At 35.3% G+C, this 13432-nt stretch overlaps 1 protein-coding gene across 13 annotated transcripts in view; it reads right to left on the reverse strand.

Moving 5' to 3' along the window:
- Positions 1 to 13432, reverse strand: part of RBFOX1 (RNA binding protein, fox-1 homolog 1) — a 372798-nt gene that overhangs the window by 33825 nt on the left and 325541 nt on the right. For 9 of the 13 annotated variants that reach the window (XM_021411693.1, XM_021411692.1, XM_021411696.1 and 6 more), the window contains one exon: positions 6386 to 6425. The exons of the other annotated variants lie outside the window; for them this stretch is intronic. In XM_021411693.1, the coding sequence (XP_021267368.1) occupies positions 6386 to 6425 (40 nt within the window). The remainder of the gene's footprint in view (positions 1 to 6385; positions 6426 to 13432) is intronic. 13 annotated transcript variants of the gene reach the window in all.

A 13432-nucleotide genomic window follows, 5' to 3' on the forward strand; every position in this document is an offset into this window, starting at 1 on the left:
AAGTATGAGTTACATTCCTTTTGTACCTGTATTTTGATTTGCTTTCATCAAAGAAATGCTACTGAACAATGAATGTCAATTCTGAATTTTATTAAGCTGCCACGGATTGAACAATCACAATTAAATTTGTGAATGTCCTGGAAAAAAATTGAGTCTAAAGCAATAAAATGATATCTAAGTTATAAAATTTGTCTGATTCTTTTTTCGAGCTATACATTGCAGAATAGATTTGAATATCAATGAGATCGTAATTCTCTACCAGCCTATGTCACAATTTCATATTTGTAACCAAAAGCTATTTTCATTAATGACTGCCATTAATGGGGCGTAGTGTTCCATTGGCAAGTCTGCAGACAACAAATGCTGGGAGGAATGGCTGACTGGTCAGAGGGTCATGCTGCTTCCCTGAGAGATCTGGGCAGGTTAGAATAAATGAGTTGGCAGGAACCTCATAAAGGTCAACAAGTGGAAGTGCCGAGTTCCACCTAGAGAAAAACAATCTCACACACCAGGACACGGCTGGGGGCACCCAGCTAGAAAGCTGCTTTGTAGGAAAGGTCCTGGGGGTCCAAGCAGATATCAAGTTCACCATGAGCCAGCAACGTGCCCTTGCTACTTAAGGTTAATGGTAACCTAGGCTGCAATAGAAGGAGCACTGCTAGCAGACCTAGGAAGGTGATCCTTCCTAAAACTGGTGATGCCTCACCTGTAGTCCTCTCCAGTATAAGAGTGACATGGAAGTACTGGAGGGAGTCCAAATACAGGGCACAAAGATGATAAAGGGGCTGAAGAACCTCTCCTATGGGGGAGAGGCTTAGAGACCTGGAGCTGTTCAGCCTGGAGAAGAGAAGGCTCAGGGGGATATTACCAACATGTATAAATACCTGAAGGAGAGTGCACAGAGGACAGAATCAAGGATGCCTCGTACCAGAACAAGAGGCAATGAGCACAAAATGTAACAAAGGAAGTTCAATCTGAACATCAGGAAGCACTTTCTCAGTGAGGGTGACTGAGCAGTGGAATAACATTGACCTCCAGAAGTCTCTTCCAACCTCAAACTTTTATCCTCTCGTACAACCATATGTAAAAACTTCAGCAAATAATTTTACAGGTTTTGTATTCTGAAGCTTTGGTTTGGTACAATTTCTTACAATTTTACTTCAGTTACATCAGATCATAGAATCACAGATTCATAAAATCAGAGAACAATTTGAGTTGGAAGGGACTTTAAAGGCCATCCAGTTCCAACCCCTGCCGTGGGCTGGTTGCCAGCTACCAGATCAGGCTGCCCAGAGCCCCATCCAAAATATTTAGAAATAAATTATGTAAGTACATAATCGTAAAAAATTTGCAGTTCCTAACATTTTAGAAATTATTTGGTTTTATTTTCCCTCAGCAAGTAAAGAAAGTATCTGACTTATGAATTATATAGAAAATTTAATTTAAATTCAGCTAAAATTATTAAAAATGTCTACTGCCTTATCTGCACTCCTGTATCTTCGACTTCCAAAGGAATGATACCAAAATACTAATGCAGCTTACATTGCCTAAAAAAATTAAGTATATATTGAAGTCAAAATACTTGCATAAGTATCACACTGGCATAATATAATGAATGAAACAAGTGTTGTACGACAGAGGACATGAATATATGTGATTTTTTGATACAATCTGGAAATTACAGGCAGCTTGAAGATTATTCCTATCATTTCTATACGCAGAATCCATATTCTCACTGAATAATTTGAGGATTAGTATGACTTTACAACAGTCTATATTCAGCCTACTAAGTATTTTCCGTCAGTCAGCACATCATACCTGTAGTAACTTATTGCCATACACAGGCTCTTGCAATAATGCTCTATAAAGAAACAGAAATGCAATGATTTGAATGAGTGAAGGAAGGATGGATGTAAGGATGGAAAGAAAGATGCAAGCATAGAATTTGGACAAATTCCCCAAAACTACTTATTAGAAGTTTCCTTTCAATGTTTCATACATCTCTGCGGCCCAAGCAAATTGAAAGAGTAGTGGGATCAGTAGTCAATTGTTAGAGAAATCCTCATCAGTTTTGGATGTGTTTGCAGAAATTTTGGATAAGATAAAATGAAAACGAATGGAAAATCAAATGCATCCGAATTTTTAAATAAAACGTGTATCCATACTGAGTATAATTTCCACAAAAATAAGTTATATGAACGCACATTGATAGGTTACAATACCATGTATACATCTGCACTTTCTCCCAAAATAATGAAATTTTTATCTTGATCTCAGATGCACTGACAGTGTTAACTGTAAACACATCTAAATTATATGACTCAAAGATGCCTATTTTACATTATTTTTTCTATTAATAACATAGTTAATATTTTATATGAATGTTGAGAATGTTTTTTCTCAGTGTTTAGTTCTTATACCTCCTTTCACTCCAAGTTCTCGAGATATTTTGTGAACACATTTCTATTATTAGGCTTATATGGTAATCCCAGAACTATCGGTTGCCTCAGATAAATTATTGGTAATATATACAAATGAATTAATAAATTAATTCTAATCAAGTACAGTCATCAGGAATGAGCTAGCTTTTTTTTTTTTAAATAGTGTTTAACTCACAAATAAAGATCAGGGAGATGAAAAGACATTTCATCATTAGATCTCAGAACTTTTGGAAATGTAATCATGGAGTATTGGAGCGGACAGAGCATTAGGAAGAACCACACACGACACCTTGGGACTTCTCTGCCCATTAGAAAGACACTTCCCCATTCATTTTATTTCTGCATTGCATCTCTCCATTTAAAAAACACAAAAGCTTTAGCACTTAAAAGATAGACTTCAGCGTTAACTGCGTATCCCTGCTTTTCACATTAGAACAGTGCCTTTCAGGATATCTGACTGCATCAGTGGACACCCATCCAGCAGGAAGGGGATATTGCTTCGATAATTGATACAGTTTAATGAATGTGTCTGCTTTTTGCTGGAAAGTAGATAGGTGCTCCATCCTCAATACCATCCTCTACATTTGAGCTGAAGGAGATGGCAGTAGCTGGTGATAACATCTTTCCATTCCCTTGCTCACAAAGTACACCTTATTCTCGATCATTAACTCAGAAAGAAAATTCCTTATCTACCTATGTACATATGAATTATCTTGGACCCTTACCAGCTTCAGTATCACAGGTCCAGAATCCTTAGAACAAGTTAAAAACTCTTACAGCAAGCAACGAGACTGACTAATACACAGGGTTAAACCACATTACCGCTTCTGAAGCTGGTGATGAGAATTTGAAGTTTGTGTTACTTCTTAGCCTTCCCACAGTTTAGTTGTGTATCGAAGACTGACATGTTCTGAAAACATTCTTCATGAAAACAGTAAGAAAAAAAAAGAGCTGGAACAAAAGCAAAGCAGTAGTGGAGCGCTACCATTTTAACTGCGTATTTCTTCATCTGTTACTATTTTTCTTTCATTTTGTGGAGTGTATTTTCTTATTTTTCCAGGTGTCAATCTTCATCTAGGAACTTCGGTATTTGCTGGCAGGCAACCTTAATTCTTTTTTAATGACTTTTTCTCTTAGTGAATCAATACTTAATTTTAAAAGGTCTTCCTTTCTTCCTAATCATCTCCTTTATTTTTCCTACTTAAAGGCACATTTAAAAAGGAATTCAATAGCTCAGCTATTTCAGAGGCATTATTACATTTCATATAGTACTGTATGAAATATAGAATATATTCTATTACACATAGTCATGGGTCTGGATTTTTCATTTTTAGACTGCATTTTCCACCTCCTTTTATATTGCTACTCTCTTCTATGCCTCTGGTTAGTATTAAGCAACTCTGGTTATTTGCTGTTCTTGTTTCACCCTGTAGTTTTGACACAGTCAGTATAATTCCCAGCTTCCCTTGCACAAAGGCTAGCCATCAAAGGTTGCCTTGATAGCTAGTTAAGAAAAAACAGCACAGTCCATACCACTGTTGCTAATCAATGTCATCATATCAGAATGAAATCCACTTTGATATATTTGTTGATGAGTATTGCTGGTATAGCTTTTAGTAGCGTTCCTTTGATTTTGTTTTCTGTAGCATTTTAATGGCTCCTTTCTCTCCAATTTACTATTACAACCTATATACTTAAAATTTTATTTATTTCTCTTTTTTTCCCCCACAAAGCACTTCTTTCCCAAAGCTTCATCTTGGTAATTAAAATGAAAAGCTGAGTAAAACTATATCATAGTCAATTGGGATTTAATAAATAACTTGGTCTGCTGCAAACTGATACACTGAGAACTAATACACTTTATAATAAATTTTCTTTCGACTTATACCGGTTCTTTCTTCCTTTCACCATCAAAATATTTTGGATGGAAGAAAGAAAAATGTGAAGAAAAATGAATTACAAACTAAGAAGCTTTGAACGTTATAAATATAATAGATTTCCACAAGAATGTTTTAATTATATGAACTTCTGTAATCATTCTGCTGCAATAAGAGAACTAAGAAATGCACTGTGAAGTACAAAGCCGCAACTGAGCCCAAACCAGTGCACCAGCACAGTTATCTCATTTTCTAATGCATTTGAGTATTCCAAACAACAAAACTGTTGAAGTGACATTAGAAATCAGCTCACTGGAATTTCTTTCTGTTTGGAACCAAAACGTTCAAGACTTCGAGAGGATGAAGGCTCCCCTTAAAATGAAATCATTTTGACAAACACCAAGAGAGAGACCTTGCTTTTCAGCAACAGTGGTTTCCAAAACCACCAACTGTTACATAAATATTTAATTCCAAACTATTCTATCACATTAAGCAATCCTAAGGTAGATTTCTTGTTGCCTTTTAGATTTTCAGGTTGGGAAACTGAGTAAAATGGATGTCACAGTTTGAAGAAATATGAAAATTGGAAATCACACCTGAAGAAATTTAACACTGTGCAACGTATCCTATATAGCTCAAAAAATTCAATAGCAGTGTGTTTAAGTGAGACTAAAGCAGCATACTGTACGTGAGTAAGATTTTGGCAAACGAGTGATTCTCATGTGTCACTAACAATATGTTACAGATAGCATCTCTAAGTACACAGAGAATTTAAAACCATGTTAAATTATTTAAAGTGTATTTTTCAACTACACAAATTAATCTTCAGATGGGTATCAGCCTTTTATTGCATCAAAAAAAGAAAACTGACTTCTTCCATCAGTTCAAATTGTTTTCCTTTCATATAAAACTTATTCAAAAGTATTCTGTTCCTTTGGAAATAGCTCTAAAAGATTGTTGGTAATAAATACAAGGGATGTTTGCTAGCACTACCTAGTGAATTTTTAATGATCATACCAATTTCACCTCATCCATCTCTTTGTACCTCAATAGAGACAGTAAAACATAAGCACAGTTAGGATACAGCAAGTTGTCTGTTGAAATAAAGATACCTGGACCGGACTGCTATTTCAAAATAATAACAGATGTAAAAGATTATTTATTATTGGTTACATATTTCATATCCATGCGTTTTTAAAAAACTGTAAACACAGGGTGCAAGAATTATTTTAGAAGCCTGAAGTTCAGCCTCAGTCTTAAACCTCTTGTGTACTCAGATGTAAGTAGCCTCTTTGTATACATTCAAGGTAAAAACCAATATTAGTAAGAAAAAAGTTTAGAAATATCTTTTGAAGTGAAATTGATGACCAATGAGCTATATACATTTTAATGAGAAGTTGGTAATATCTATCCAGGGCTGTCAGTACTTACTAACAAACATAAGCACTTCTTACAACTTGAGCAATCTTGACCTATTTCATTTAAATTGAAGTAGGTGGATTTAAAAAGAGCAGTCTACAGAAGTCTATTCAAATGACAGACAATGCAGAGACATGTCTTAAGCTCACAGTGTAATTTAAGCTCTACCACAGCACATACATATCCCAAATGGTGCTGGGATTTGCAAAAATTTACTTGGGTGTATACATCTCCATATTGCACTTTCATACCTCAGATATCACTGATACTCAGCTAGCCTTGATTTTTTTTTACAAAACAGCTTTTGGGGGTTGGCAGAAGAATGTTTCTGCTTTATTTTTAACTTTTCTTAATACTTTAATTTTGAAGGAAGACACTCCTCCACACGCATCCGTACACGCACACACACATTTTTCACATCTTTTTGCATTTATTCAACATTTGATTGAAGAGTTAATTCAGCTCCACTGAACAATGATAGATGTAATGAACAGAAAGGTCTTCCAATGTGAGAGATATTCTTCTCAATTTTTTCTGACAGGAAAGGGATGGTAAATAGACAAAACAGAGTCAAGCTAGGCAGCAAACTTGTAAAAAGAATGACTCTGGTAATGTACAAGGACAGCATGCACATCAATGAATACTTACATAAATGTCTGCACCATAAAATCCATCCTGGTATACAACACTGCAAGGATGCACACACAAAGAAAAACATCCATATTAGTGCATTTCCACATGCAAATGCCACCAACCCCTGCACAGCTGAGGTTAGTCTTGTCACAAGAACAAAGGGAGTGGGGAAGGAAGGCACTCTTCACATTGGTTAAGGAGGTTGGTAGCAATTATCAGAAGTGGAACTGTACTGAATATAACATTTTTATAAAAGTATGCCAAATGCTTAGTCAAAAAGAGGTGAAACATGAAGCATGGCAGAATTGGAAAACACTTCTGGTAAGTTGTTGTTTCTTTTTTAAAGAAAAAAAATTGACAAATTGGCATTTTTTTCTATAGAACTTTTCAGTGGTCCAATTCTGTGACCTGTTCTAATTCATTTAGAAAATGTTATTTCCTGAAATAGTACTTCCTTGTCCTGTAATTGTCAACTCTCTAAAACGAAGTGATATTTGTCACTACTTAGATAGAAAACAACTACAAATAGGTTATATGATGAGGGAAATGTGTGATATAATTATATTGATGGAATTCTACACCCATTGCTTCAAATCTCTATAAATAATGCACACACAGATGAGAGTATTCATAGGTACTGAGTTGATACACATTTATAATAATGACAACAGTTCTGGATAAAATGGTATAGTGTTATTCTTATAAGAAAAGTATTAGTCTTTCTTACTGTCATTTTGCCACTTTGGCAAACATGCCCATAGTTATGAGCTACCGTGATGTTACAGTTGGATTCATTACTATTTCTTGTCTGAAAAAATGTAGAATTGTGTTGCAATTAAAGATTGCTTCATTTCAGCTTAGGCATATTCTCACTATAATTAGTTCAAATTTTAGATTCGAAACCCTCCAGGATAAATGACACAATACGACAAAGATGGTTTAAATCATTTCACTAAATAAAATTGGAAATATGCAACAGTGATCTACCAATTACACACATTATAAAAATCCAGCTATTTTATTTTTATTTCACAGTTCTACAACTTTAAACAGGTATTTCCAATACAGAATCAATCCAAGCCGTCTCAATAACTAAATATGAGAGCACTCAATAGGTTATTTGCAACAAAATTCTCAGTTTGAAATATTAGTATCTGGGAATAATTATCAAGTTGCTAGCCTACAAGAATTTTCGAGTCAGAAATATAATTGATACACTGAGGTCAATGACCAAAAGCCACCGGGATGAACTGGTGTATAAGCCAGATTCTCTTGAAAAAATCATAAATATGCATACATGCACATAAACTAAATTACACTTTATCAATGATAACAGTTTACTGTGGCATAATAATGTATGAAAACCTGGCTCTACTTAAATCAGAGTGGCAGGCATTCGCTTCAGTTAAGGCCAGGTATTTACTTATGCATTTTTCCATTTACTAGGTCAGTAGAGTAAAATATGCCAAATCTGGCCTAGATTGTTCTTTATCAGAAAAAGCATTATTTATCTTGTAGTGCACCTACATTTTGGTTTTTATATTCTAATTCTTTTAAAATATCACATGTTTTCATAGTACCCATTTGCATGTAAGAAGTAAAACATTCCACACGACTGCAAGGTAGAATTACACAATCATGAATAACACAGATCATATACAAATGATGCAAAGGTTACTGCAGGTGGAGGCCATTATCAGGAATTTCATATAGCAAGTCTGTTTTTCAAATGATACCCATTTGAAAAAAAGCATATTCATTCCATGGATAGGGACTCCCTTTTCTGAATAATATTCTGGACAGGATTACACATGCCTTTATACAAGAGGCCAAACTCAGCCTCCACATCAAAAAGATGCTACAGAGATCAGTGCTGTTGTAGAGTGTGTGAAATTATTTAGAGTTTAATATAACAAGTCTAAAATTGTATATTTCTGTGCTCAATTGACAACTCAAAACAAGATGTTGTTTACAGTAACAGAGAACAAGAGTTAAACAAAATTAAGATAAAGCTCTGTTTTTTTTTTTAATAATGGGATTTAAAAATAAACAACAATCCAACCACAGCGGTTAAACAGCTCAGAAAGTTTTGCAAGAGGTTACTGAAAAAACTACTCAAAAAATGTATCATCTAAAAAGAGCATCCAGGGTTACTCTCATGCAGTGATCCAGAGAGAAATCATTCTTTCTTATTGAAGTTCTGAAGTTTCCCAAGATGATCACTGAAACACTGATGATAAATCAGTGCACAACAGGAGGATAGAAGTCCTATTTTAGGTCTGACAAAAAATAAAAAAAATAGAAAAAGCTATTTTTTTTTACTTACTAGTTCTGGAGATCAGCCTCTAGAATTATCAGTGACAGTCCAAAATAACTGTTTCAGAACTGAATGTCAGAAATAGCTATCTCCATTATCATTAAGTTCTATGAGTACAACTACAGAAATGCTGAACAAATGTAAGGTTCCCCTGCAACTCTCTGGAGGGACCCTGGAGGAGCAGCCCATGCAAGAGCAGGTCAGTAAGTCCTAAGGGAAGCTACACATGGAGAGCCCACACTGGAGCAATAGGAAACTGTGATGAAGAAGGAGCAGCAGAGAGGAAACCTTACGAACTGGTTGCAATCCCCCAGTGCCCAGCCCCCTACGCCACTCCACTTGGGTAGGAGACAGAGGGGCAGGGAATGAAGGAGTTTAATTGAGACTAGGAAAAGAGAGATAGAGACAAGAAAGTGTTACACTTCTTGTCTTTGCTTCTCACCATCCAACTCTATTTTATTTAGTAATTAATTAAATTAATTTTCCCAAGTCCAGTCTGCTTTGACCATGAAAGTAATTAGCAAGTGATCTCCCTGTCTTTATCTTGATCCATGAGCTTCATCTTATTTTCTCCCTGCGTCATGCTGAGAAGTGGGAATGAGAGAGCAGCTGGGTCTGACAGCCAGCCAAGATCAACCCACCAAAAAATGTTAAGACATACTATTTTCCATTATTATTGAACATTATTATTCAGAAAATAACAAATTTGAGAGAATGTATGTTAAAAAGAGGACCTATTTTCTTCCTCCTCTTGGTGATTTGTGAATTTACGGTGAAGAACTCAAAAGATGAATATGGGCTGAAACGCTTCAAATTCCCAAATGCAGCTGGATGTAAACTTGAGTAAGTTAGTTCATTCGTCTAGGTCTTCCTTTTACATATAATGCTCCATCATGTACAGACAGAAACTTATTCTGAATTCTGAATCTGTAACTGCTTAACAAATGTTATACTGGAGGAAGTAAACAGCACTAAATGAGACACAAACGCAAGAGAAACATTAAATATGGCTAGTATTAACACGAAGAGACAGAAACAGGCAAATGAGTATAACATACGCAGGCAGGACATGCGCTATGAAAAGAAATCAGCTGATTTTATCTGATTTCCTCCTTATGGTTTTGTAGTATGATACGTTAAATATAAGACCTACTTCTTTTGAAATTTTTCTCTTACTTTTCTTCACATTGTTATAGATTTTCAGTTTCTCTCTTCCACTCACTGTCACTTTTTGATTCCTGTGACTGAATCTTATCATGGGAGTCAAATATGTTTTCTAACAGAAAGACAAAATGTAAAGTATCAAGAGCTATGTTGTACTTTTGCACTTTTCTTTCCTTCAGCATATGATTTTCCAAAGGGTAATTTGCTTGACTCATCATCCCCTTTTCTCTCTCTGAAATTGGGCACAGAGAACAAGTAAGTCTGAAGCCTGGCAAGAGAATGAATGTATCACAGAAGGACCCATCTCACCACAGCTCCTTCTAAAATTTATATTCAAGAAGTTGTCCTGGAAGCCACATAAATCTTGAGTTCCCTGTCAACTAACACAGGGTCTGAAAATAGCCATGCTATTGCAGTCTGAATTACTTCAGCTAGGAATGTGTGATATATTAATGCATTACCTGGAAGCATTAAAATAACAAATTTGGGGAACTTATTCAGGTGTATTTTATAGGGCTAAGGAAAACACAGAGAAAATTGAAATTTTGATTTAATAAGAAAACACACATCTAAATAACATTATACATAGCAATCATTTCCTATAACTATTTTTTCATAGATATGAAACTGCTTTCTAATCAATAAGTAAACAACTTCTTTGCATGGGTTTAACTGCTTTGGGCATCTATCTGCGTCACCTACCATAGAGAAACTGCTTTAGCAGAGGGGCTGGACTCGATGACCTCCAGAGGTCTCTTTCTAACCCCTATAATCCTGTGATGCTGTTTTATTCATTCCCTGTGTCTTATAATAATTCTTGTTGTAAATTGATTAAGACAAACTGTTCAGTAGCTTAGCTTCAGCATTTATAATATTCTGTGAGGACTACAGCTGCCTTCGTTGCCATTTTTCTATCCTTAACTTGGGTTAAATAACCTGTCAATGGCATATTTCTCAAGTGTGCAAACCTTAGTTCAGTAACTTCATACCAGATGAGTGTATATGGCCCTCAGCCATACAAACAATCTGCACAAGTTAACAAAAATAACCTAAAGCAGAATAAGTGCATGGAGTAATTGATTCAGTGCAATAAACAGGCATTACAATTGTGATTTGAGCCAGTGCAACAGGAACTGTGGTTATAGCACATTAGTTCTCCTCCCTCACAATTACAAAAAAGCACTTGAACAAAAATTCTCCACTTTCTGATTTCAAGTAGTCACTTTCACTGTCTTAACCATATTTTCCAGTTTTTGCTCTCTGCTGAAATCCCTTCATATACCTTTCACATGAAGCCTTCTTCACAAAACAAATAACAGAAGAGATGCAAACCTGATTTAAAATAAACCAAAGAATGAAGATTTTCAGCACTCTACTACAATAATATAATAAAAATATATAATATTATAATATTTGTTCTACATTTTGATTTCCTCTTCCTCAGTGTTCGTCTCAGTGTCATTCCTACTACCAGTATGTCCACTTTATATCTTGTACTATTTCTTTCCTTACTGCCCTGTACGTATTGTCTTATCTGATTATATTTTTTACTTAGTTCTGTTTACACATGAAAATACATTTTATATCATCTCTTTCTTGAATAATTTCTCTTGTTCTTACAATCCACTAGAAGATTTTTTCTAATAAAAGCCTTTGCTTTTTTTTTTTTTTTTTTTTTCCCTTTCTTTGTTACTCTGCCTTCATTTTCATCTGCAAGCTCTCTGCAAGCAGCGGCTTGGATCTGACTAGACTTCCATGTTTCCAGCCATTAAATACAATACAATTACATACTTCATATGCCCATTCTCCACAGTTCTCATTCCCTGAGTTCATGAGTTCATTAATAAAACACTCAACAAGAAGTAGGACATTCAGGAAGTAATCTTGCAACATAGATCTGTTTGCTGACTTTTTTTTCTCAAAAACAGTAAAGTTCATATGGTGTTTTTTTTGTGTGTGTGTTGGTTATTTTTTCTCCTTTTTTTTTTTTTCCCCCTTGGCTGCCTATACAAAAAGTTGAGAGCTCCTTCTTGCATTTCTTCAGTAACTAAAAAAACTTCAGATAAGAAGAGATTGTTACATGCCTCTAACCCAGAAAGATGAAAGAGAGAAAGCATATTGTTATTCCCTCCTCTCAAAAAGAAAGAGAAGTGAGGATATCAGCTACTTCTCCATTAGGTTCATCAGAATTAGAAGGAGTGCATTAGAAGGATGCACAGTCATCACATACTAAACTTCTGAAGACCTTAGGGCAAATGATGCTGGAAGAGAAGGGCTTCTCATTAGTTTTAAGTGCAATACTAGCAGACATACGGTGCTGGACACTAGCTTTTCTTGGCGATAGTTTAAAGATGTAACACCACACTCATCGTGTTAGGATTTGGCAAATGATTTTTAAGAATGCCGACCTACTCATTTCAGCAGAGTTCCAAAGCAATTACAGGTTACAAAATCACATCGTTTACTTTTAGTAGTGGGCTAAAGAAAACAAAACCTGCTTCCATCTCCTTTCTTTTGGCAATATAAGTACTGCCATCTGCATCCAAAATCTGTCACACGAATACTTTTACTAGCAGCTTCTGATCAATTAGAACATTTCTTAGACTGTTATTGAACACTGTGTAAATAAAATAAATAATCTTAGAAAGACAATGATACGGCAAAGACATTTTTTTTCACTTTTTTTTTTTTAGTTTATCTTAAAAAAAATAATTTCATCAACAGAGTACAGAGTGAAGGGGCTGTGTACCAGTCATTCTGTCACTAGCTCGTCTGTGTTTCAAGCTTGTCTGACTGATTCTGAAATGAGCTGTACCCATGCCCTGCTCTGCTTTGCACAGCGTGGCCTCACCTCGAGCACTGGGTGCAGTTTGAGCACTGCAATATAAGAAGGACATAAAATTATTAGAGGGATCCTTGTGGGTTCCTTCCAACTCAGGACATTCTATGACTTTATGACAAAACACTATAAAACACTACTTACTAGCCAGAGAGAAGCCTGAAAGAAATGGCAAAGAAAGAGTGAGCTCCAAACCTCCTACCTGAAAGCTGACTGAAAAAGACCATATAAAAGGATTTTAATCAAATTAGTAACTGCTCTCCTACAAGTTACCAGTTTTTGCTGTGAACTACCCTGACAGGCCTCTGAGATGAGCAGAAAATAGCTCATAGTTATGACCTCCCAAACTGGCAGGCTTGCCCTCCATGCACCTTTCACAGAACATACATGTCCACTTCTTTCTCTTCCTGCTGTAACACAGTCTTGAAGTTAAGATTTCCACCCAACGTAGATTTTCAAAAATGTAAATGTTCTATTTTCTCACACAAACTAAGCTTCGTATTATCAGTTTGAGTAGGATGTTATGGTACAGAAGTCAATTACACATAAAAAGTTAAGAGCAAGTTATACATTGTAGTATTTTAAGGTACTAGAAATGATGCCACAGTTGCCAAAAATGAAATTTTTTAAATGAGTTAAAAAACAAGAGTATCTCAAGGAATTACTGAAATGTGTCACTCTCAACTAAAGAATTCATTAATTATGTAGTACTACATATTTATTTCATTTTAAAGTGACATAT

Source organism: Numida meleagris, chromosome 13, assembly GCF_002078875.1.
Source record: "Numida meleagris isolate 19003 breed g44 Domestic line chromosome 13, NumMel1.0, whole genome shotgun sequence".
Taxonomy (NCBI): domain Eukaryota; kingdom Metazoa; phylum Chordata; class Aves; order Galliformes; family Numididae; genus Numida; species Numida meleagris.